General features: G+C 46.8%; 1 protein-coding gene and 1 non-coding gene across 2 annotated transcripts in view; both read right to left on the minus strand.

The window, feature by feature from the left end:
• LOC138964250 (dynein axonemal heavy chain 3-like) overlaps positions 1–24,615 on the minus strand; it is a 210,795-nt gene that overhangs the window by 136,486 nt on the left and 49,694 nt on the right. The window contains exons 4-15 of the mRNA XM_070336152.1: positions 23,657–23,753; positions 23,036–23,232; positions 21,580–21,795; positions 19,102–19,288; positions 17,314–17,452; positions 8,917–9,021; positions 8,402–8,532; positions 7,367–7,562; positions 6,215–6,433; positions 4,528–4,781; positions 3,744–3,948; positions 593–796 (exon numbers count right to left, since the gene is read on the minus strand). Coding sequence (XP_070192253.1) covers positions 593–796; positions 3,744–3,948; positions 4,528–4,781; positions 6,215–6,433; positions 7,367–7,562; positions 8,402–8,532; positions 8,917–9,021; positions 17,314–17,452; positions 19,102–19,288; positions 21,580–21,795; positions 23,036–23,232; positions 23,657–23,753 — 2,150 coding nt within the window. The remainder of the gene's footprint in view (positions 1–592; positions 797–3,743; positions 3,949–4,527; positions 4,782–6,214; positions 6,434–7,366; positions 7,563–8,401; positions 8,533–8,916; positions 9,022–17,313; positions 17,453–19,101; positions 19,289–21,579; positions 21,796–23,035; positions 23,233–23,656; positions 23,754–24,615) is intronic.
• Positions 15,446–15,564, minus strand: LOC138965756 (5S ribosomal RNA). Its single transcript, XR_011455525.1, has one exon. It is a non-coding gene; the product is annotated as a 5S ribosomal RNA (ribosomal RNA).

Genomic DNA, 24,615 nt, shown 5'->3' on the forward strand with positions numbered 1-24,615 from the left:
TTGTTCCGAGTTCGCTCATCACGTGATGTGCACTTGTGTTTGTGTATTTTTGTCTTTGGAGACAATTATTGACATCAGTTCGTTGTAGCCTTGTGACTTTTAGAGACAAAACGGCTCTGGGGCGATGAAAACGTGTTTGTTAAAAGAGGGGTTCGTTATGCAAATGAGTTCAAAAGGTTTGATGTAGCCGGAAAGTAACAAGTAAGAAATAGAAGGCTGTCTGCCGGGAAATCAATGGCAGTTTGTTAAAAGAGGGATTTCTTTATACCCGGGTTTGTTATAGCTGGATTCCACTGTATTCGCATATCCACATTTAGGCTATTTGCGCAAGAATATATACATTTTTTAAATGTTAATTTAGAAAAAAGAAACATAATGGCCAATAGCTAGTGTATAATGACTCAAATTCTGACAGCTACACGGAGTGAGAATCAGAAATGAACGAGTACCAGGACTCACAAAAAAGAGCGAACTGTTGCATGCTTATGATTATTTTTTTGAACCTAGACATTCTAAGATTGGCATTACAGCGTAGCAATTTGTCTTAAAATGTAACATGCTGTGTAATAGTTGGCAGCTCTGCAGCACTAACCTTGAGCTCGTACAGCTCCTCGACCTTGACCGTCTCCACATACTCAATCAGGTCAACCAGTTCCTTGGTGTTTTCAGCCTGGTAGGAGCTCTTCTTCACAATGGTGTCATACTGCTTACAGATGCCGCGGTTGAACTTGTCTGACGTTTCCATGATCTTCTTCACCATCACGTTGATCAGCTCACGAGCTTTGTCAACCAGCCACTGAAACCAAAATGTTTCTGAAGTTATGATTACGTGAAGCAATTCAAAATGTAATGAAGAATTAAAGCTGATTGTTCTATAGCAGGAGGTAAAAAACCCAATCTTTATCAAACCTAAAGCATCTCACAAACAAGAACTAGAAGAACAAAATCCAAATTACCACTTAAAATGCTGTGCTGGCTTTAACACTATGGATACTCTAACTCACCCATGCTGCTAGCTATAAACAGTGAACTTTGTGGGCAAAAAAAGGACACAGCATTTAAAAGTAATGAGGACTCCATGTAGAACAAAGTGTTTTTATTTTGGTTTAAAGCACTAACACCCCTGGGCTGATGTGCATGAGAAAGTTGTCAACCAGACTGGAGCCATTTTTTCTTTCTTTATTTATTTGGTGTTTAACGTCGTTTTCAACCACGAAGGTTATATCGCGACAGGGAAAGGGGGGAGATGGGATAGAGCCACTTGTCAATTGTTTCTTGTTCACAAAAGCACTAATCAAAAATTTGCAATGTATTACCTTACTGGGAGAATGCAAGTTTCCAGTACAAAGGACTTAACATTTCTTACATACTGCTTGACTAAAATCTTTACAAACATTGACTATATTCTATACAAGAAACACTTAACAAGGGTAAAAGGAGAAACAGAATCCGTTAGTCGCCTCTTACGACATGCTGGGGAGCATCGGGTAAATTCTTCCCCCTAACCCGCGGGGGGTACAGGGTTGAAATCTCAAACAAACCTCACTTTCAATCAATTCAACCCTGCGGCTGGTTCCCACCTGGTTGGTAACTTTCTCGTGCATATCAGCCCAGGCAACCTTGCTTCAGAGGGTCAGTAACACATGTGTGGGTCAGAGTTCAAAAGTTAGCATTCATGCAAACAGAGTAGCTGCACTACTCCATTCGATTACAAAATACTGATTTGAATTTCATTGCAATACACTTGCCGCTGTGCAATCAGAAAAACAAATAGCGTCAAATAATTTCTAGCAGACAACCATGTTGATTAGGCTGAGAGTGTGGTCAGCCACTAAACTTCTACGTCGTTTTTTGCCATCTAAAAGTGAGAAGCTAATTGACAGAATTTTGGCGTAACTCGTTTTAAAAAGTTTTCAGCAGAAGGACAAAACTGATGATTTTTATTATGAACGTAGAGATTTTTATTAATCTCTCTTTCTACAAGTACTTACCAGTTCCATTTAACTTTGCATACCATGCTAATAACTCAGTAAAAAACTTTATACCATCAAGCTTATACCTCTATGTGGCATAGCCCGGTTTGTGTGCTATCCCCTATAGCCCGGGCGTTTCCCGCCACCGGGATGGGCACCTCTAACAGCCCATAGCCCGGTGAGTCATAGTGGTATTCCCCTGCTCACGCGCAGGTGGTAAGCCTATCATAAAACTCTTACTGACCAAGCACTACGGACGTGTTTTCAGTGAACCTCTCGCTAATTAAAAGGAATTTTCCGCTCAGTGACTGTGTGTGGGACTTGACGATCGGAGCGTGGTTGAACTAGCTGTCCTTCCGACAGTGCTAGAGGAAGAGGATCCTCGCAGGACAGGCTTTTGAGTTCTGGGAACCACGCGCTGGTTGGCCAGAAGGGCGTGACCAAAATCAGCGTGGGTCTCTCTTGTCTGTACTTGGCTAGTACTTGGGCTATGAGAGATGTCGGGGGATAGGCGTAAGCCTGTAACCCCTCCCACGGAATTGCTAGCGCGTCGACCTTGAAGGCTTGATCGTCGTGAATCGGGGACACGTACATCGGCAGACGAGTGGTGTACTTTGTCGCGAAGAGGTCGAGGAGAGGTTTGAACCATCGACACCATACCTTGTGAAGGGCTTGGTGAACGATTGTCCACTCGGTTGGCAGGACACGCTTCCCTCGGCTCAATTGATCCGCTATCGCGTTCAGCTTCCCCGGAACGAAGCGAATCGATATTGTGATCTGACATTTCCAGCACCATGGGAGTATCTCCGCTTGTCTGTACTTGGCTAGTACTTGGGCTATGAGAGATGTCGGGGGATAGGCGTAAGCCTGTAACCCCTCCCACGGAATCGCTAGCGCGTCGACCTTGAAGGCTTGATCGTCGTGAACCGGGGACACGTACATCGGCAGACGAGTGGTGTACTTTGTCGCGAAGAGGTCGAGGAGAGGTTTGAACCATCGACACCATACCTTGTGAAGGGCTTGGTGAACGATTGTCCACTCGGTTGGCAGGACCTGCTTCCCTCGGCTCAATTGATCCGCTATCGCGTTCAGCTTCCCCGGAACGAAGCGAACCGATATTGTGATCTGACGTTTCCAGCACCATAGGAGTATCTCCTCCGCCTTGAAAGACAGGGAGAGAGAGACCGTGCCCCCCTGCTTTTTGAGGTAGGACAGGCAAGTCTGGTTGTCCCCGTGAATGGTGATGGATTTCCCTGTTAGAGAAGGAGCTAGGCAACGGAGAGTGCGAAGGACTGCTTCCATCTCCAACAGGTTGATGTGGAGCTTGGACTCCGCTCGCGACCATGTTCCCACGAATTCCTGATCGCTCGGGGAGACGTGGGCCCCCCATCCCGCCTTTGACGCATCCGTGAAAAGGGACATCACTGAGGGGGGCGGTTGGATGGGTACTGAGCTGTGGAGCCACGAGTGGTCTAGCCACTGCGATAGGGAGATGTGGAACCACTGTCCCAACAGAATGACCTCCTCGTAAAGAGGTGGCTTCCTGGTAATAGTGTTTATATTCGTTCCTGGTATGGTTAGAAAGATAAAGGAATGTTTAATCAAGTATTCTCTGTTTTCTCATTCGTATTTAAGAGAATATTTCTCATGGAGAATGATTTACTCAGTCTAAAACTCAAAAACATCAAAATCGGCAAGAATTGAGTTATGCCAAAATTCCATAACGACATCGAAATGTAGGTCACTGAAGCGAACCCTTCCATTGTTTACCTGGTTGAGATGCGAGCAGTCGAGCAGAAAGAGATGCATGGGGATGAAGACAGGTAGAGACCCGATCTCGGAGACCATGGTTTTCAGTTTCTCTATCTGCACCGTGTACTGTCTCAGAGACCTGTCCTTGCTGACGAACTTCTGCACAACCTGGGCCGTGTCTTTGGTGAACAGGTACCGGTAGGGCTCGTACACACTCCGATACCTGGTGAGAAAGAGAAATGGTGTTCACGAGGATGTTCCACTCCTAACACAAGCACACTCCATTTACACAACTTTCTATACAGTGAAACCTTATTTCAAGCCACCACCCCCCACCCCCCCACCCCTAACAGTAACACAGGCACAGTCCACTTACACAGCTTTCTATACAGTGAAACCTCATTTCAAGCTCCCCCCCTCCCACCAGTAACACAAGCACAGTCCACTTTCACAGCTGTCTATACAGTAAAACCTCATTCCAAGCTCCCCCCCACCAACAAATCCTCGTACCTTAAGGGCCCGTGACTACACAGATACACACACCCTTTCTTTCTCTCTCTCCCTCCCTCCCCAAATCCTCGTACCTTAAGGGCCCGTGACTACACAGATACACACACCCTTTCTTTCTCTCTCTCTCTCCCTCCCCAAATCCTCGTACCTTAATTAAGGACCCGTGACTACACAGATACACACACCCTTTCTCTCTCTCTCTCCCCAAATCCTCGTACCTTAAGGGCCCGTGACTACACAGATACACACACTCTTTCTTTCTCTCTCTCTCTCCCTCCCCAAATCCTCGTACCTTAAGGGCCCGTGACTGTTGCCAGTAATAATAATGTGTATCCTTTCTTTTGACCACTCCACAAGTTCTTCCCCCACAGACACAGAGCTGAGATACTGTGTCTCCATGTCTTCCACGGTCTCAAACAGCAGGTCTTCCAGACGGTTCAGCTTCCGCACGCTTATCACCATGGTGTCGATGATCAGACAGAAGAAGTCAAACACATCGGGGAACGAAGGCCGGAAACCCAGGGTAGAGTTTTCAACATCTTCTTGCTGAAATAGAGTAATTGATATATTTAAATGTTCATCGTGCACATGACTGTGTATTTGTTTATTTGTGGAAATTTTGACAATTATTACACCCCCGGTATAGGGGTGTGTATAGGATTCGGTTGATGTGTTTGTTTGTTTGTTTGTGTGTTTGTGTGTTTGTGTTCGCATATAGATCTCAAGAATGAACGGACCGATCGTCACCAAACTTGGTGAACAGGTTCTATACATTCCTGAGACGGTCCTTACAAAAATTGGGACCAGTCAAACACACGGTTAGGGAGTTATTGGTGGATTAAGATTCTACAAGGACTTATAGAGGGACATATTAATGGTCAAAGGGAAATAACCTTCTCAGTTGGTGGCAGTGAGAATGGTTATTTCCCTTTGACCAATGGGGGTGTTTTTCCTACCTCGGAGGAATTTCTTGTTATTTATGGTTTTTGTAAGACGCTTAGAACTATGTTAGGATTTGCGCCATATAAACACCCTTATTATTATTAATATTATCATAATTAAATACAGTCAAGAAAGAAAACATGAAAACATTGGTTTCATTCTGAATATTTGCCCTTTGATTCTGGATTTGCCCTTTTTCTGTTCAAGTATGACCCAGTCTGTTACTAAAGTGATATTTTTCTCGTTTCCAAGCCGTTAGTCCTTTTGTTCCTTAGATCTTATCATCATAAGCACTGTGGCTCACATGAGAATCGTAATCAAATAAAACAGCTATTTCAAGATTCGATAAACAAAGGGAAGAAGTCGCTTGTTCATTTCAATGCTTGATATTTTCTCAGGTGCCAGGAGACGGGTTCCGAAATAACTCTCACTTACTCTATTAGAAATGTTGAGTAATGTTTACCTATAGTAGATCCAAAGTTATAACCATGTTCATGATGTAACTTGCCTTAAACATAACATACTGAGAAAATTGCATTTAAAAGTTTGTGAAGTGTTTCTCTGCGCAAAATGATATGCTCAAAGTAAGCATTTAGAGCACTTCTTCTTCTTCTTCTTCTGCGTTCGTGGGCTGAAACTCCCACGTACACTCGTGTTTTTTGCACAAGTGGAATTTTACGTGTATGACCGTTTTTTACCCCGCCATTTAGGCAGCCATACGCCGTTTTCGGAGGAAGCATGCTGGGTATTTTCGTGTTTCTATAACCCACCGAACTCTGACATGGATTACAGGATCTTTTTCGTGCGCACTTGGTCTTGTGCTTGCGTGTACACACGGGGGTGTTCGGACACCGAGGAGAGTCTGCACACAAAGTTGACTCTGAGAAATAAATCTCTCGCCGAACGTGGGGACGAACTCACGCTGACAGCAGCCAACTGGATACAAATCCAGCGCGCTACCGACTGAGCTACATCCCCGCCCCATTTAGAGCACTTCCTGCCCTTTGTTTGTCAGATCACGGGGTTCCAATTCTCACCAAGAAGAAGTGCACGAGATGCTGCACGTTGGGCAGACCCATCCCAGCCATGATGTTGTACTGGCCCTCATAGGCGTTTCCCTGGTAATACTCCTCCACTAGATGCACCAGGTCCTTTATCGACGCCCGCACACAGCGCCGCAGCAAGTTCGACATCAAGGAGGCAATGCTGCCGAAGAACCGATCCATCTTCTCGATGCGCTCATCCTGGAAACCCGGCTGTAAAAATATGGTTCAAAATTAGATCACTAAAAGCTGAGCTGGAAAACATGAGACAGCAAGATTACAGATCAAACTTGCAGATCGTGTGCAACAATGACACTTGCATTGTTATTCAGGATGTTTGAATCATTATACAAGCTGTCACCATTGTGAAAGTTTTCTTCGAGAACGGCATATGCATTGCCCACACAGTACTGAAAAGAGGTCGTCATAGACGCGTGGTCGCAATGAAAATGAGAATGATATTGAAAAAAAAACCTTGTCAGAGATCCTTGAGATGGTGTTGTGGGCAGGTGGTCTTTTTCTTTCTTTCTTTGGTGTTTAATGTTGTTTTCAACCATGAAGGTTATATCGCGACGGGGAAAGGGGGGAGATGGGATAGAGCCACTTGTCAATTGTTTCTTGTTCACAAAAGCACTAATCAAAAATTTGCTCCAGGGGCTTGCAACGTAGTACAATGTATTACCTTACTGGGAGAATGCAAGTTTCCAGTACAAAGGACTTAACATTTCTTACATACTGCTTGATTAAAATCTTTACAAAAATTGACTATATTCTATACAAGAAACACTTAACAAGGGTAAAAAGAGAAACAGAATCCGTTAGTCGCCTCTTACGACATGCTGGGGAGCATCGGGTAAATTCTTCCCCCTAACCCGCGGGGGGAGGGCAGGTGGTCATAATGGAGAGGTAGTGACCAGGGCAATGTACGGTGGAACCCCCCCTTTTAAGACCTCCACAAATTTGACAAAAATCCGGTCTTAAAAACGAGGGAGTCTAAAAATGGGGGTGAATTTACAGAGGTTATGAACAGAAAGTCTTAGAAAACAGGGTCTTAAAAGGGAGGAAGTCTTAAATTGGGGGTCTTAAAAGGGGGGTTCCACTGTACTAACCTTTCTTCTTGTTAGATTTCAGAAACTTTCTACCCACCTGTCTCCTTGGTGTGAAGGATTCAATTTCTTCCCTGCGACTGTCGACAATGTCACAGCACTCCTGTATCCACTCCTTGGCCAAGACACGCGCCCCTGCCCTGCTGGACTCCTGCACGTGTTTCAGGAAGGTTTCCATGGTAACCGGCATGATCTGCTTCAACCCTGGGATGTCTATCAGCCTCAGTTTCCCATACCTGAAACACAAAGGCATGGAAAGTTGGTATGGGTTCTCGTTAAACATGTTTCCCCTGAATGCGGTGTATGGCTGCCTAAATGGCAGGGTAAAAATGATCAAACACTTAAAAACCCATTCATGCAAAAAAACCATGTGTAGGTGGGAGTTTTCGCCCATGAACGCAAAAGAAGAATTAGACATGTTGAACTTGAAGACAATTTTCCATTATAATGTATTCATTTTAATGAACAATAAAGTGTTGTTATAGTTATTACTATGGTTAGTGTGCGAGTCATTCTGGGTACATATGTAAGTGTATGTGCACAGGGGAATGGGCTGGATCAGTCATCTCATGACACTGACAGCACACATCTTGCTGCACTACCTGACCAGAAAACACCTGTGTGATTGAATAATATAATTAAAAGGATCCGAATTTACCTAAAGCATGATGGAACCTCATGTTAAAGTACAATACGTAGATGGCATGAAGACACAAATCCTTTCAGGTAGCTTCAATTTGTTTATTTATAGTAGATTGCCTACATAGTGTTGAATACTTTTCTTACTCGAAAAAACACAGACAGACTGACAGGAACAGACACACACTAAACACACACAGGCCAGTAACAAGAAAGGTATGTTGTTGGCACGTTATATTTATAACACAACAAAAGGTTATGTTCAAGGATCTTTGACCCAGTGGAGAATTTGATTCTGAATTTTGGAACGTTGGCAGTCTTTTTTTACTTTTTTTACTTTCATGCACAGGCAAGCAAATGCACACATGGACTCAGAGTCAGAGTGTGTAGAAAAGAACACACACACACATACACACAGAAAGACACACACACTGACTTGAACTCAAAGTTGTAGAGAATCTTGTTGAGCACTGGGTGAGTGATGTACAGTTCTGTTTTCATGAACTCTCGCGCCGCCAAGACGCTGTCGTGCCAGGGAAAACTCAGGCGCCCAGCAGAGTTTGAAGGCTGTAAAATAGTGAATCAAATGGAATGGTAATAAGAGAGAGGTGGCACAAACACATCTCGCAAGTTTCATAATGTAGATGATAAATTAATTAAGCAAACAAGACCCAAGTCTTCTCTGTCCCACTGGACTGACTTAGGCATAAGGACGTCATGAAATAGTAAAAAATAAATAAAAAAAGGCTGAGAGCAACTCTCCCACTCCCCAGAAATGTTTTGAAAAAGTAATGCAAAATTATGCAAATGATCTCTGGAGCTTTAGAAATGCCAGAAATCGGCCAATATGCAGAACAATTTCTTATCTCTAAGCTTGAACTCTGCTTTATCTAATGCAATTGTTCAGTATAATAATCATAATCTGATGGTACACGGCAAAACCGTACTGACCTTTTCTGGCATTGCCAAGCCCAGTCGCTCTTGTTCTGCCTCATCAATGAGGACGTAATCCAGGATGGCTTTTCGCACTGCATGGCGATAGTCCTCATCCATTTCCTGTTGGCAAGAATGTAGAGCCATACAAAATTACAATTTGACGATTTTGAACAAGCATAAGAATAAGAATAAGAATACTTTATTATCTCATAGAGAAATTCAGGCGTGGTACATAACAATAATACAAACAGGACATTGTTTTTACATAAGACATATAGCACTCAATAACAGGGCAGGTTATAAACACACCTCCCACATACCTCTCTGGCCATTCCTTGCATTGTGCTTACGCATTCAGTCATGAACACATCCATGTCTCACTTACACATCGCACACATGGACATTCTTATACGCTCAACTTACCCATTCACACATGGACATTCGACCACGCTCCACTTACACATTCTTATACGCTCCACTTACACATTCACACATGGGCATTCTTATATGCTCCACATGGACATTCGACTACGCCCACTTACACATTCCCACATGGACATCTTTAAAGCATATCACTTCTAACTATAAAATTAGACAGATTGTAAGGCTTCTTTTTAAGCCTACTGTCTATATGATACTTACCGAGACAGTACTATTCTTGCACATTATCTATTATAGGCCGAAAAAATTGGACAAAACGCTGAGTGGGTACAATTATCTCCCATAACCATGCGCCACCGTGGATCCCAAGCACTGTCCGAGTGCTTCCCCCTTACAGGATGTAGGTGGCGCGTCCTCTTTCTTTATGAGCTGCAGACCCTCAAAAAGCCCATAACATATCAAGAGGGGAGGCGGGAGGGAAACTCTAATAGTACTGTCTCGGTAAGTATCATATAGACAGTAGGCTTAAAAAGAAGCCTTACAGTCAATATAACACTTACCTCGACAGTACTATTCTTGCACAGAATACCAGAGTGGTGTGAGGGTGATATGTAGAGTATTAAACTCCTTAATCAAAATCACTTAAATCCAAGGATTAAGATACCCAGGCAATTTTCGAACAGTACTACCGTAAAAGAAAATATACCCAAGAAACATACCTTAGACTGACGTGACCATGCTAGCAACCACTGCTGTGTGGTGAACTCAATGTCAAAGTCCAGGCCACTCAAAGCTTGAATACCACTGAGTCTACGGCAAGTGGCTAAAGCGATGAGGAACAATTAGTCTTAAAAATCAGCAACTTGATACTGATGCCTGCCAGGGGTTCAAACTCATTGCTACGCAGGAGTTTGAGGACCAGAAAGACATCCCCCTTGGGAAATGAAACCAGAGGTTTAGACACCGCTGCATTGCTAATACCCGAAAGGACATTAGCGATGAGGGAGGACCTGATCAAGTGTTCAGTTCTGCGACCAGTAGCGGCCGCAATCGTGGAAGCGATGGCAGATCTGTATCCAAGAAGAGTCTTAGAAGAAAGACTCTTCTTTTGATACACTTCCACCAGGAAGTTGGCCAAGTCCTGTGTTGAGGGATAAAGCGGCTTTATCCCCTTGGACAAGGCGAAGGTGGCCCAAGCTCTCCAGCGTAAGTCGTAGAGCTGATTAGTTGATCGCCTCTTAGCGTTCAAGGAAAACTCTACTGAACTCTTGTGCAATCCTAGTGCAAGCAGTTTGGAGCGCACAAGAGCCATGCGGTCAAGCACAGACTCTCTGGACGTGGATGAGGGAGGCATGATCGAGGCTGGAGCAGACCTCCCCCGTCCAGATCCAGAGGTAGAGGGTCTACGTGGGTGAGACCGCGAAGATCTGGAAACCACGGAGCTGTTGGCCAGTAAGGCGCGACCAAAATCAGTCTTGGTCGTTCCTGCAGATATTTTGCCAGCACCCTCGGAATCAGAGATGTCGGGGGATAGGCGTAAGCATCGAGGAGCCTCCACAAGAGAGTGAATGCGTCCAAGTGGAACGCATTCATGTCTCGAAAGGGGCTGACGTACCTGGGAAGCCGAGCGCTGAATCGAGTTACGAACAGATCGATCAGAGGACGGTCCCACCTTGCCCACAGACGCTGTAGAACGTTGTGAGCGATGGTCCATTCTGTGGAGAGAACCTGATCGCCCCGACTGAGAATGTCGGCCAGGGCGTTCAGTTTCCCCGGAACGAACTGGACTGACATCCGGACCTGATTGGTCTGGCACCAGAGCAGAATCTCCTCCGCCAACAGGGAGAGGGACCGAGAATTGGTGCCCCCCTGGTGGCGAAGGTAAGCTAAGCATGTGGTGTTGTTGTCCCCGTTGAAAATCAGAGGGGCCAAGGACAGGCCGAATGGGAGGGCCCGAAACTCGAACACCGTGCCCTCCCAAACGAACCGGAGCAGATGTCGGTACCCCGGGGCCACCAGGATGTGGAAGTAAGCATCCTGGAGGTCCCAGACATGGCCCAATCGTTTGGCCGGATGGCCAACCGGACCGACGAAGGGGTTTCCATCTTGAACTTGCACCTGTGAAGGTACAAGTTCAAGGTGGAGAGGTCCAACACCGGCCTGAACCGGCCGTCCTTTTTGGGGACGGTGAACAGGCGGGAGCAGAACCCCAGAGAAGGCTGAGAAAGGGGGTAGACCGCCTTCTTCTCGACCAACGAGTTCACCTCGTCCTGAAGAGCCTGCCATCTGGCAGGCTCTCGAGGAGGGGGGAACGTCCAAGGTAGAGCGGACAATGGAGGTTGTGACGACAGCGGTAGAGAAAACCCCGACCACACCACCCTCAAGAAAAACTGGTTGGAGACCAGTCTGCCCCACATGCCGCGGGCCCGAAAAAAGGGAACCGCCGGACGAAAGAGGGGCAACTTGAGGGGGCGTCAACGTAGGGCCGGGACTCACTGAAAATTCTGCTGGCGGGCAGGCGCAGGCTTGCGACCACCCCCCCTGGTGGTGCTGCTTCCCCTTACCTGTCTGAGCACCCTTCGTCTTGCTTGGGAACGCAACAGGCGCCTAAGAGGAGGAAGAAGGAGGCAGTGAAACTGGCTTCTTCTTCTTCTTCTGAGGCTGGGAGCTGGAGGTGACTGTAGCACTTCTCTTACTCCCCGTCGCCGTCGCCGAAGCAGCGAGGCCAACCATCAGAGAATCAGTGTTCCTCTGGCGTGTGGACTCCACCACAGAACGAACAGTGTCCGGATGAAAGAGGGAAGAAGGCTGAGGAAACGTGTTCCTCAGACTCTTCCTCATATCCGGAGGCACTATAGAAGTAGGCAGAAAATGATCACGGAACAGGGCCAATAAAGTGGACCCGTGTTCCAATGGCCAATTCTGCCGCAGACGTCACGCACGATCGCACGGCATGCAAAGCCCGATCCACTCGAACCGTGTCAAGGACCCGAGTGGAATCGGACTCTGCCCGATTGGGAGGGTCCAACAGTGTGGACAGCGTGCTCATCCATGTCAAGGCCTGTGATTGGGCCTCGACTGTGGACGAAACGGTGGCCTCAAGATTGTGGAACGAAGCAGAGCTCAGTTCCACCTTCTTGACCGAAGGCACCTCCCCAACGAACACATCACCGTCAGCCCCACCCTAAACACTCGAAGTCTGGAAAGGGAGAGTTCGAGAGTCAAAGGGAAAAGGGAGGGACGAAACAGATTGGACACGAGGAAACAGTGGAGGTGCGCCTCCCAAAGGAAAGCATGGCACTGAACCCGCGTCCTCCCGAGGAACATAGGTCGCGTTTGCACGTGAATCTGTACTCCTCAGGCGATGTGCTGCCGCTTCCACCGTGGCACTTAGACTAGGGTGGAACGCGAATTGCCGGCGGCCGGATCGTTCATAAAACGAGCCGCCGGCAGACGCGGCGTGAGCCTCCCGCGCCCGGGCCGAAGCGGACTCAAAGGACGAGAGGGCGTCTCAGGGAAGGACGTCCTGAAACTGTTCAAACGTCCTTCTAGCTGTGCGAGGACGAGCCTCCTGCCTCTCGTCCTCAGACCCCGGGTCCACGTCCTGTGTGTCAACACTAGACGACAGACGCTTAAGAGAGGCATCCGTGACGTCAAGACGCCGCGTGATGTCTGTCATGTACTGTTGGAAAGTACGAAGCATAGCTTCGGAAGTTCCATCAGAAACCGGCAAGGGTAGAGGTTCAGTGTTAACCTCAGGGCGACCCTGATCCTCCTCCCTATCGTCCTCCGACTCACTCTCCTCTTCACTTCCCGACAACTCCTCAAAAGCAGGAGTGTAGGGAGCTTGAGGGGGAAGAGCCGAAAGCGATGAAGCAGGCTGTGAAGAAACGCCCACAGAAGCAAGAGGCCGCGAAGACCCCTGCCCCAAAGACGAAACGTCTCCAGCAGCCGAAGGGGGAGAAAAACAACAACCCTGCGACTGTTGGGTCAGCCCAGCCAACGAACCCCCGCCATTTATAGACTGAACAGGAACCCATGGGGTCTGATCAGAAAAGAAATGGTCCGGTCCGGTCGGGGGTGCCGATCCGGTCCGGTAGGGTGGTCCGGTCCGGTGCCGTACCATCCGGAGGTCCCGTTCAGCACCGAACCATCGTACCCAACGAAGTGTTCGGGTGGTTAGGTCCGGACGTGGACATACCGTACCATCCGGACCCGTAGGTCCGGTGGTCCGGTATGGTCCGGTTCGGTGCCAGACCATCCAGACCAACAGAGGTGGTCGGGTGGTCCCGCACCGGACCATCCGGACCCGTAGGTCCGGACCCGTAGGTCCGGTACCATCCGGAGGTCCTGTTCGGCACCGAACCATCCGTACGCACAGAAGTGTTCGGGTGGTTCGGTCCGGGCGTGGACGTACGTACCGTACCATCCGGACCCGTAGGTCCGGTTCGGTGCCAGACCATCCGGACCAACAGAGGTGGTCGGGTGGTCCGGACCGGTCCGGTAGGGTGGTCCGGTGTTCCGGTCCGGTGTTCCGGTCCGGTCCCGTACCATCCGGAGGTCCCGTTCGGTACCGAACCATCCGTACCCACAGAAGTGTTCGGGTGGCTCGGTCCGGACGTGGACACACCGTACCATCCGGACCCGTAAGTCCGGTATGGTCCGGTTCGGTGCCAGACCATCCGGACCAACAGAGGTGGTCGGGTGGTCCGGTCCGGACCGGACCACCGGTCCAGCACCGGACCATCCGGACCCGTAGGTCCGGTCCGGTCCCGCACCATCCGGAGGTCCCGTTCGGCACCGAACCACCCGTACCCACAGAAGTGTTCGGGTGGCTCGGTCCGGACGTGGACATACCGTACCATCCGGACCCGTAGGTCCGGTTCGGTGCCAGACCATCCGGACCAACAGAGGTGGTCGGGTGGTCCGGACCGATCCGGTAGGGTGGTCCGGTGTTCCGGTCCTGTCCCATACCATCCGGAGGTCCCGTACGGCACCGAACCATCCGTACCCACTGAAGTGTTCGGTCCGGACGTGGACCTACCGTACCATCCGGACCCGTAGGTCCGGTGGTCCGGTATGGTCCGGTTCGGTGACAGACCATCCGGACCAACAGAGGTGGTCGGGTGGTCCGGTACCGGACCATCCGAACCCGTAGATTCGGTCCGGTCCCGTACCATCCGGAGGTCCCGTTCGGTACCGAACCATCCGTACCCACAGAAGTGTTCGGGTGGCTCGGTCCGGACGTGGACATACCGTACCATCCGGACCCGTAGGTCCGGCATGGTCCGGTTCGGTGCCAGACCACCCGGACCAACAGAGGTGGTCGAGTGGTCCGGTCCCGACCGGACCACTGGTCCGGTACCGTACCCTCCGGACCCGTAGGTCCGGTGTGTTCCGGTTCGGTGCCAGACCACCCAGACCAACAGAGGTGGTCGGGTGGTCCGGTCCCGACCGAAACACTGGTCCCGTACCGTACCATCCGGACCCGTAGGTCCGGGGGGTCCGGCAAGGGCCAGAGGTACTGTCCCGCACCGGACCCTAAGGTCCGGTACGGTCCCGTACCATGGGTCCCGTCCGGACCAAACCCGGAGGTCAAGTCCAGTCGGGACCCGTGGGTCCGGTTCGATCCCGACCCGTAAGCCTGGAACGTTCCGGACCCTTGGTCCGGACCATCCGTCACCCGAACACCAGACGCTAAGGAATGGCGTGGGGTCAAGACGGTCCGGTCGGAGGTGTCGGTCTGAGCAACAGAAACAATGTTCCCGTCGCCCTGACCATTCGACAGAAGTACCACGTTCTGTCGAACACCTCCACGTCCAGTAACTAGTCGGCCGGAGCGTTTCAAGAGGGACAGCCACCAGTCACACGGACGTCAGAGGGAACCGTAGTAGCAGTGGTCGTAGGCACGAAGCCTGAAACCCCTGCCCCCACAGGACCGCCCTGAACGGGGTCAATTCGCATCCCAACCCCAGCGGGGAGGGAATTCAGAGACCCCGTCATCTCCTCCGATCTCCCCCCCCAGGAGGCCGAAACTACTGTCAAAACAGCAGCAGACGACCCAGCGAGGGAGTTCAGAGGAGGACCCGTGTCCCTCCTGGCTTCCACAGCGGTGGAAACCGAGGAGGGCACAGGAGAGGCACCGGAAAAAGAAAGATTTTAATGCCAACTGCACCCGGTGTTCCCAGGCGGTCACCCATCCAAGTACTAACCGGGCCCGACGTTGCTTAACTTCGGTGGTCGGACGAGAACCGGTGTTTTCAACGTGGTATGGCCGTTGGCTGTCAAAACCTGAGTCTCTCCAGTAGCCCCTAGATCGGATTCACCAACCCCCAAAGAGGGTTGGGAATCGACCTGCCCCCGGATTCGAGCCAGGGGGGAGAAGGAAACCTTCCCCCCAGGCTCGAAACCGGGAGGAGCTGAAGCCTGAGACTGAGGGCCGGACAACGGCGTCGAAGGGGGGGAAGCCTGTTCCACTGAAGGAGAAGGAGAAAGAAGCTTTTTCTTTCCCCTCGAACTTCCCCGAACCTTCGACGGCGCAGCCCCGCCCGAAGTCCCAGGCTCAAGCCCAGCCTGTTTGAGCAAGCTCGCATTGAGCTTGCTCAAACAGGCTTTCTCCGCCCTCCCTCGCCGCAAACGCAAAGCGTTTGGGGAGGGAGAGTCGGAGCGCCGAAAGATCCCCTTCTCCGTGCGTAAAACATGACGCTGGGCGCCCGGAGAAGGGTTGCCCCCGGCAGACTCTGGTTCCGTAGAACCAGAGCCCAAAACAGGACGAGACATCCTACCTCGCCCTGTACGTACCCTTAAAGACCGAGAATTAACAAAATTCAAAGAAAATTTAGGTCAATACTCAAGTGAATGCGGCGAAACGAGAAGCAGACGACCGGTCACCACGAAGTAGGACGGGAGGCACGCCGAGTCCGCCACACAAAAACGGAGGCACAAGTTGAAGGAAACACAACGTAGCCTCAAGCCAGAAGTGGAATAACACACAATAATCCAACAGGTGATAGTCCACACAGAAAAGGAGCCTCTTAGTCCAAAATAATCCGGGAGCGTAGCAGAAACACAGCCGGTCTGACACGCGCGAAAAAAGAAAGAGGACGCGCCACCTACATCCTGTAAGGGGGAAGCACTCGGACAGTGCTTGGGATCCACGGTGGCGCATGGTTATGGGAGATAATTGTACCCACTCAGCGTTTTGTCCAATTTTTTCGGCCTATAATAGATAATGTGCAAGAATAGTACTGTCGAGGTAAGTGTTATATTGACAGAGAAAACCGACTTAGTTCAAAGTGAGTGTAATGTCTCCACATATGATTCGAAAAGCATTTTTAGTAGACTACAAAATAATGAAAACTCACTTCAGCATGGTATTGGTGTCAGTCAGTCAGTCAGTCAGTCAGTCAGTCAGTCAGTCAGCCAGTCAGCCACTCAAACAATCTATCAATCAATCAATCAATCAATCAGTCAGTCATTCAGTCAGTCAGTCACAGTCAGTCAGTCAGCCAGTCAAACAATCTATCAATCAATCAATCAATCAATCAATCAGTCAGTCAGCCAGTCAGCCACTCAAACAATATATCAATCAATCAATCAGTCAATCAATCAATCAATAAATCAATCAATCAATCAGTCAGTCAGTCAGTCAGTCAGTCAGTCAGTCAGTCAGTCAGTCAGCCACTCAAACAATCTATCAATCAATCAATCAATCAATCAGTCAGTCATTCAGTCACAGTCAGTCAGTCAGCCAGTCAAACAATCTATCAATCAATCAATCAATCAGTCAGCCAGTCAGCCACTCAAACAATTTATCAATCAATCAATCAATCAATCAATCAATCAATCAATCAATCAGTCAGTCAGTCAGTCAGCCACTCAAACAATCAATCTGTCAATCCACAAGTCAGTCAGTCAGTCAAAGCATTTCTTTTCAGTCTCCATTTTCAACTTTCTTGACATCTGATCTCACTCTCAACGCAATCAACAAACCAACCAACCAATGAACCAAATATCACTCCTCAGTCTCACCTCCAGGAATTCTCTTGCGGCTTGTGGGAATCCCATGCGAAGATCAGTGCGGACGAACCTGTACACTCCTTTCAGCGTACTCTCCAAGATGGGGCCCACCATGTCTGGTTCTATGGCATTTTCCACCAGGTTGTAGTACCTGGAACAAAAACAAAATGTCACACATATGAGGAAGACTAGCAACAACACCAACAACATTTCTACATTACTGTGCTGGTATGACGTATGTAAAAAGGATCACTTACATCATCCCAAAATGAAGCCTAACGAAAGCTGCATAAACGCCAAGCAAAACAGATACTAGATCCATTTTCATGTTTCTTTCTTTCTTTATTTGGTGTTTAACGTCGTTTTCAACCATTCAAGGTTATATCGCGACGGGGAAAGGGGGGAGATGGGATAGGGGAAAGGGGGGAGATGGGATAGAGCCACTTGTTAATTGTTTCTTGTTCACAAAAGCACTAATCAAAAAATTGCTCCAGGGGCTTGCAACGTAGTACAATATATGACCTTACTGGGAGAATGCAAGTTTCCAGTACAAAGGACTTAACATTTCTTACATACTGCTTGACTAAAATCTTTACAAACATTGACTATATTCTATACAAGAAACATTTAACAAGGGTAAAAGGAGAAACAGAACCGTTAGTCGCCTCTTACGACATGCTGGGTAGCATCGGGTAAATTCTTTCTCGTCCCAACCAATATGGGACTCCCCCTAACCCGCGGGGGGTCTGTTCATGTTTACAGTAATCCTTAACCTACCCTTTGTAGAACTCTGCAGCAGCTCTTTTAAACAAGAGGAACCTTCAATACAAATGAGGAAACCTTGAAACTTCTTTTCCTAATAGCCAACTTGCACAATACCCCGCTTGGATAGCTCTCCAGTGCAAAAGATAAGGAAGGTTCACTTCCCTGCGGGCAATTTTTTTGCTCTCAAGAGTTATCGTTCCTTCCATACACTACAATCACTGATCTAAACAATGGCTACCGAACAGCAGAATTTTCATGCGATTGCAAGTACCAAAGTTGCAAAAATACCTCAAAGAAAGAAAAATACAATATTCAGGATACAAGAAACCGAAGCTGATAAAGTTATTGAACAGACAACGGCGCACCGGGATGGCACGTCATTTTGACGTCGAAGAGAATTCAGCCATCGCTTCACAAGCGCTGGTGTTCTCTGGCTTGTGTTAAAAAAACCTCAATCGCCTTTCCTTTGTGTACGGGCCATGCTTGGGTACTTTGAACGAACTTTAGGATTATTCTTGCGGCTAACATTGCTGTAGCCCACTGCTGCACAGTGCAAATTCACCATTTTCAAGGCGAAGTGTCTGCACTGAAACGCAACCTCTCACAGAGCTATCAAAACATGCCCGCAGTTTGAGGCAGATCTCCCAAGACCACGCAAGGTATTGCAGATTTATCGCGCGACTTCGCGGCGCTGGCCGATAGGGCAAGTCGCCTATTCAAATGACCTTTAGATCCAGCTGTAAGTGTAATCAAACTTGAAGGCACAACACACAATACAAGTTACAACTCAGCAGGTTGGAAATTACATCACCTCTCATTCCGTGTTACTATGCTTTTCCCTTTCATGCAGAATGTGGGATTCGAACCCACACCGATAGCAACAACTGGTGATACTGACTGAGCTACAGACCTGCCCTTTTTCCCATTCATATCATCCTGTGATAGAAGACACGGCACAATTCAGCGGCTTGGAAACTGCAGCACAAATCTCTTTTTTGGGGCTAGGGTGGGGATTATCCGGGCGTCTAAATTCACCTTTCTATCTGTTGTGGGTCAGGGGTGGGTGGGCGAGACAAGCCGTGCGTGGAGGTGTACCACGTGGGGAACACGACATCCAGCACAGCCTGTGTGTCTGGGTCATGCTCGTCTGCATAGTAGTAGTCCCCCTCCTCTTCCTTGTCTTCATACTCTTCCTCTTCCTCCTCTGGTGAAGTGCCATGACCTATGTGTAAAGAAAAGCAGCCACAATAAAACTTAAAATGTTATAAAAACATACACAAAGGGAAAATGAAAGAAAAAAAAGTAAAATAGAAGAAAGTACTGATACAATTTCCCTTATTACATATATCCATTCTCTTATTTCATATATATATCAGAATTTATCTTTACAAATTGCATGCGGTTTACTCCTTTCTAAAGTGACTAAGCTTTCCAAGGTTTACTCCCAGTCTGTACAATGCTGTTGCTTGGAAGAAACATCAGGGGAATAAACAAGACGCACAGTGACAGACACAATCCCCCTTTATTACATTTAGTCAAGTTTTGACTAAATGTTTTAACGTAGAGGGGGGAATCGAGACGAGGGTCGTGGTGTATGTGTGTGTGTGTGTGTGTGTATGTAGAGCGATTCAGAGAAAACTACTGGACCGATCTTCATGAAACTTGACATGAGAGATCCTGAGTATGGTATCTCCAGACGTTTTTTTGCATTTTTTTTTATAAATGTCTTTGATGACGTCATATCCGGCTTTTCGTGAAAGTTGAGGATGCACTGTCTCGCTCTCATTTTTCAACCAAATTGGTTGAAATTTTGGTCAAGTAATCTTTGACGAAGCCCGGACATTGGTATTGCATTTCAGCTTGGAGGCTTAAAAATTAATTAATGAGTTTGCTCATTAAAGTTGTCATTAAAATCAATTTTTCGCAAACAGATTTAAAATTGATTGCATCGTATTCTTCATCACATTCTGAATCTAAAAATATATACATATGCCATGTTTACTCTTAAAATGTGATCACAATTAACGAAAATAGATTAATTAGTCTTACGATTAAAATTTAAGAAATCGATCCAACAAGAAGGGCAAAGCCCATACGACTTTGACCTTGACCGTAACATGACCTTGACCTTCAGGGTCAAGGTCAAATAACTAAACCTAGCAATGACATCGTACACTAAGAACTGCTTTACACATTTTTCCTACCAAAATACATGCGACCTTGACCCAAGGTCAAGGTCTTCCAAGGTCATGCAACACAAAGCTGTTAATTCAAGACATAGGAAGTACAATGGTGCTTATTGGCTCTTTCTACCATGAGATATGGTCACTTTTAGTGGTTCACTACCTTATTTTGGTCACATTTCATAAGGGTCAAAGTGACCTTGACCTTGATCATATGTGACCAAATGTGTCTCATGATGAAAGCATAACATGTGCCCCACATAATTTTTAAGTTTGAAACAGTTATCTTCCATAGTTCAGGGTCAAGGTCACTTCAAAATATGTATACAATCCAACTTTAAAGGACCCTTGCGACCTTGACCTTGAAGCAAGGTCAACCAAACTGGTGTCCAAAGATAGGGCTTACATTGCCCTGTATAGCATACATAGCTAAGGTTGCCATTCTCGATAACTTCAGAAAAAAATGCGAAAATGTGAAAAATGGTCGTTTTTAAGACAACAATTACGGCCCCTGTGACCTTGAACTTGAAGTGAGGTCAAGTTGCCGCACATGTTTTTTGAGATCTTGTAACCATACACCATCAGGCCACATCAGGTGTTGATAGACTTAATAGTGTCCAAGAAATATCCAACGTTAAAGTTTTCCGGACGGACGGACGGACGCCGGGACGGACGGACGGACGGACGGACGGACGGACGGACGGACGGACGACTAGTGAGTACATAGACTCACTTTTGCTTCGCATGTGAGTCAAAAATGATTTCATCTTATTCTTTATCATTTCCTGATTCCAAAAACATATAGATATGATAGGTTGTATTTAAAACAAGCTCAGAAAGTTAACAAGAATACAGAAAAGCGCGCTTTCCTGCTTAGCACAATACGCTACCGCGCTAATCTGGAGTGTCAATATCACTACGTTTTGCACGTGGGAGGTGAGCGATTTCCTTCACGCGGGGATTGATGAAGCTGTACTGTCTTGGTGAAAAAATACAGTGCGTTCAGTTTCATCCCGTGAGTTCGACAGCTTGACTAAATGTAGTAATTTCGCCTTACGCGACTTGTTTTTACTATTACAGTGGAGGCAAAGCCATTCAAACAGGATTGAGATTTTAGAGCAAATTTCTTTGCCCTACAAAAACTGCTATGGGTACGTAAAGGTTCCCAAGAGCATACAAGCAGCCGCCAGACCCCATCACAAACAGAACTCTACAATTCACAGGTGTCAGCGACGTAGAAGAAACGTCGAGCTCTAAATAGCTCGCGCTCCTCACTGGCAGACAACTCTGCAGAGCCTGCTGTGAAGGGTGACACACTTATGACACTTACCAAGCACAGTGTCTTCATGCACTGTGGGCATCTCAGGCATGTAGCCGAGCGAGGATGCTGGAAGACCGCTGTCTGTGCTGTCCATCCTGCTAGCTGTGCTATCAGCAATCCCCGTCGTTTCGCTCTGGTCTGTCGGCGCCACAGAGGCTGTGTCACCGCCCAGGGTTTGTTCATCATCCCTGTGGGTCTCTGTACCAAATGCTGAATCTTCATAGCCTAAAAAAGAGAGAAAGGAGGATCGTGGTGTATGTGTGTGTATAAAGCGATTCCGAGAAAACTACAGGACCGATCTTCATGAAACTTCACATGAGAGTTCCTGGGTATGATATCCCCAGAAATTTTTTCATTTTTGCGATAAATGTCTTTGATAACGTCATATCCGGCTTTTTGTGAAAGGCAGCACTGTCACGCCCTCATTTTTCAACCAAATTAATTGAAATTTTAGTCAAGCAATCTTCGACAAAGGCCGGACTATGGGATTGAATTTCAGCTGGGTAGCCTAAAAATCAGTTAATTAGTTTGCTCATTGAAATTGACATTAAAATCGATTTTTCACTAATAGATTTAAGAATGATTGCATTGTATTTCTCATCTTCTCCTGAATTCAAAAATATATAGATATGCCATGTTTACTCTAAAAATGTGCTCAGAATTACCGAAAATAAGTTAAGTTCGTACTTGACGTTCGCACGCTTTGCAGAGAGGAGAATGACCATCTCGGTCTTCGGTTGTGCTTAGTCAAGACTATTTCAAATATAGTCTCGGCTATAACTGTTAGTGTTGATCTTTTAGTTTGATGCCGATAGATTGACTAAATGTTTTGATATCGCGTCACGCAAATTGATTCACCCATGCATGCGAGAACTCATGTTTGCAAGCTCAGAGACTTTCGCTGTGATTAACTTGGGTTCTCTGTTTTGATCAGCAACATTGTTTCCATTTAGAAAAGAGATGTCACAATATATCATGAGTATTTACATGCTGTTAAGCATTTCTTCAAGTTTTTCCACACAATTCTCTTTCACTTTTGTGTAACTGCTTCACTAAAATGTAACTGCAATAAAGAACAGTTTGTTATACTAGACTTTCATGTCTGAGATGGCTGCGACAACTTGTAGCGCTTTTCATGTCAGCGTCCGACGCAGAAAAAGCTGTAGAGCCTAGCATAGTCACTACTTATGGTGTGCCCTCCATAGCACAGAGTTTGTAGGTGTCCGCTAAGAGAGTTCAATTATCGTTGAAAAACACTCTGTACCTAGCAAATCTGTCCGTACATGTCAGGTGTCCGCTCACGCCGGGGGCTGTACATTGCAGGGACTGCTGTACCAGATGTTTGTGATACCAGATTTCCAAGTCCAAGAGACAATCAAAATATATTTTATTCTGTAGAGCATTTGTAATGTAATCATGTAGATCAGCTTTCTGAAATCACAAAATCCAACCTCAAAATTCTCACCATTGGTTTGCCCCCCATCATCCTGGTATCCATCAAACTCTGTCCACTGGTGGTCGTGACCTCCGTTAATGATAGGGGGGAGCAGGGGGTTGGAGTTTAAACTTTTTAAGCTCCTCTCGCTGCGGGCAGTGTTGGGCGGGAGGGATGTGGCGTCTGCTTCGCTGCTACTGTACAGCTGTGTGAAGCTGCCGATTGAGCTGTCAACCACAGAGCACGGAAATTATGAAACAAACAAGAAAGGTATGTTGTTGGAACGTTTTATTGTTGACAAAACAAAACAAAACGTTCACAGATATAGTGACCCAGCAGTCTTTTAAACTCAACAAAATATCTTTTCCTCGTTATTTGTACCAAGAACAAAAATCTCTGAACATCATATTTCGGCTTCTCTGCCAAGGTGCATGAGAAAGTTACAAACCGGTTGGGAGCCAGTTGGATTGGTTGAAATTGAGATTTGTTGTGATTTTAACTAATCGGACCCCACGGTTTGTTCTCACCCGTTTGGGTTTCACCCGTTTTCACTTTGTGCACCTCAACCCTGGTACCCAAAATACTCTCAAGAATACAAAGACACAAACTGGAACTCAACAAAATACAAAGTTTGAGAAACATCAAACTTACTGTCTGTTCTTCTTGTTAAACGACTGTGCATATTGTGAACCTGGAGACTGTGGCCGTTTCCGTGGTGACAAGAAGTAGGTCTCCTCTACTGTGTAAGCTGCAAATTGCAATGGGCACAAACAATACTTTCAAAAGCCAGGGGTATCGAGGCAAGAATGGTCCAAATTTCACCTCACGAAATTTGAAATATGCCACCAAAGTCTTCAAACTATGCGTGGACTTCCAACAACCGAAAGGTTATGTGACTTATGGTTTTTGATAAAGCCACAGAACTGAACTTATGAAAAAAGAAGCAACCTGGGCTAGCTTGCTTATTTCTTCATAAGTTCAGTTCTGTTTAGCTAGGGTTTAAAATAAGATACCAATGAAGTAATAACCTTTCACGTACAATTCAAGTTAATTTTTGGCCAAAAAAGTAGTTTGGACTTTGACTTGGAATCATGAGTGACAAGTTGCTGCTGCCAGTGGCATTTAATTTTGAAAACTCATTCATTTCACAAAATTGTAGCTGGACTGTTTGTTTTTGCATTGGGTGAAACATAAAAAAAGAATCGTGAGAAACGCCACCCTTTCTGGGTTTCTCTAAGGGCCTAGTACAGAGTATTTTGTATCAATAAATTAATGTCAAAATTGAGTGTCAGGCATTCAACACAATTAATGGCTTCATTCTTGATTTTCCCATGTACTTTCCCGTGGCCTTTTTATATTTAGTCAAGTTTTGACTAAATATTTTAACATCGAGGGGGAATCGAAACGAGGGTCATGGTGTATGTGCGTGTGTGTGTGTGTGTGTGTGTCTGTCTGTCTGTCTGTGTGTGTGTGTGTGTAGAGCAATTCAGACTAAACTACTGGACCGATCTTTATGAAATTTGACATGAGAGTTCCTGGGTATGAAATCCCCGAACGTTTTTTTCATTTTTTTGATAAATGTCTTTGATGACGTCATATCCGGCTTTTCG

The sequence above is a fragment of the Littorina saxatilis genome, linkage group LG4 (assembly GCF_037325665.1).
Source record: "Littorina saxatilis isolate snail1 linkage group LG4, US_GU_Lsax_2.0, whole genome shotgun sequence".
Taxonomy (NCBI): domain Eukaryota; kingdom Metazoa; phylum Mollusca; class Gastropoda; order Littorinimorpha; family Littorinidae; genus Littorina; species Littorina saxatilis.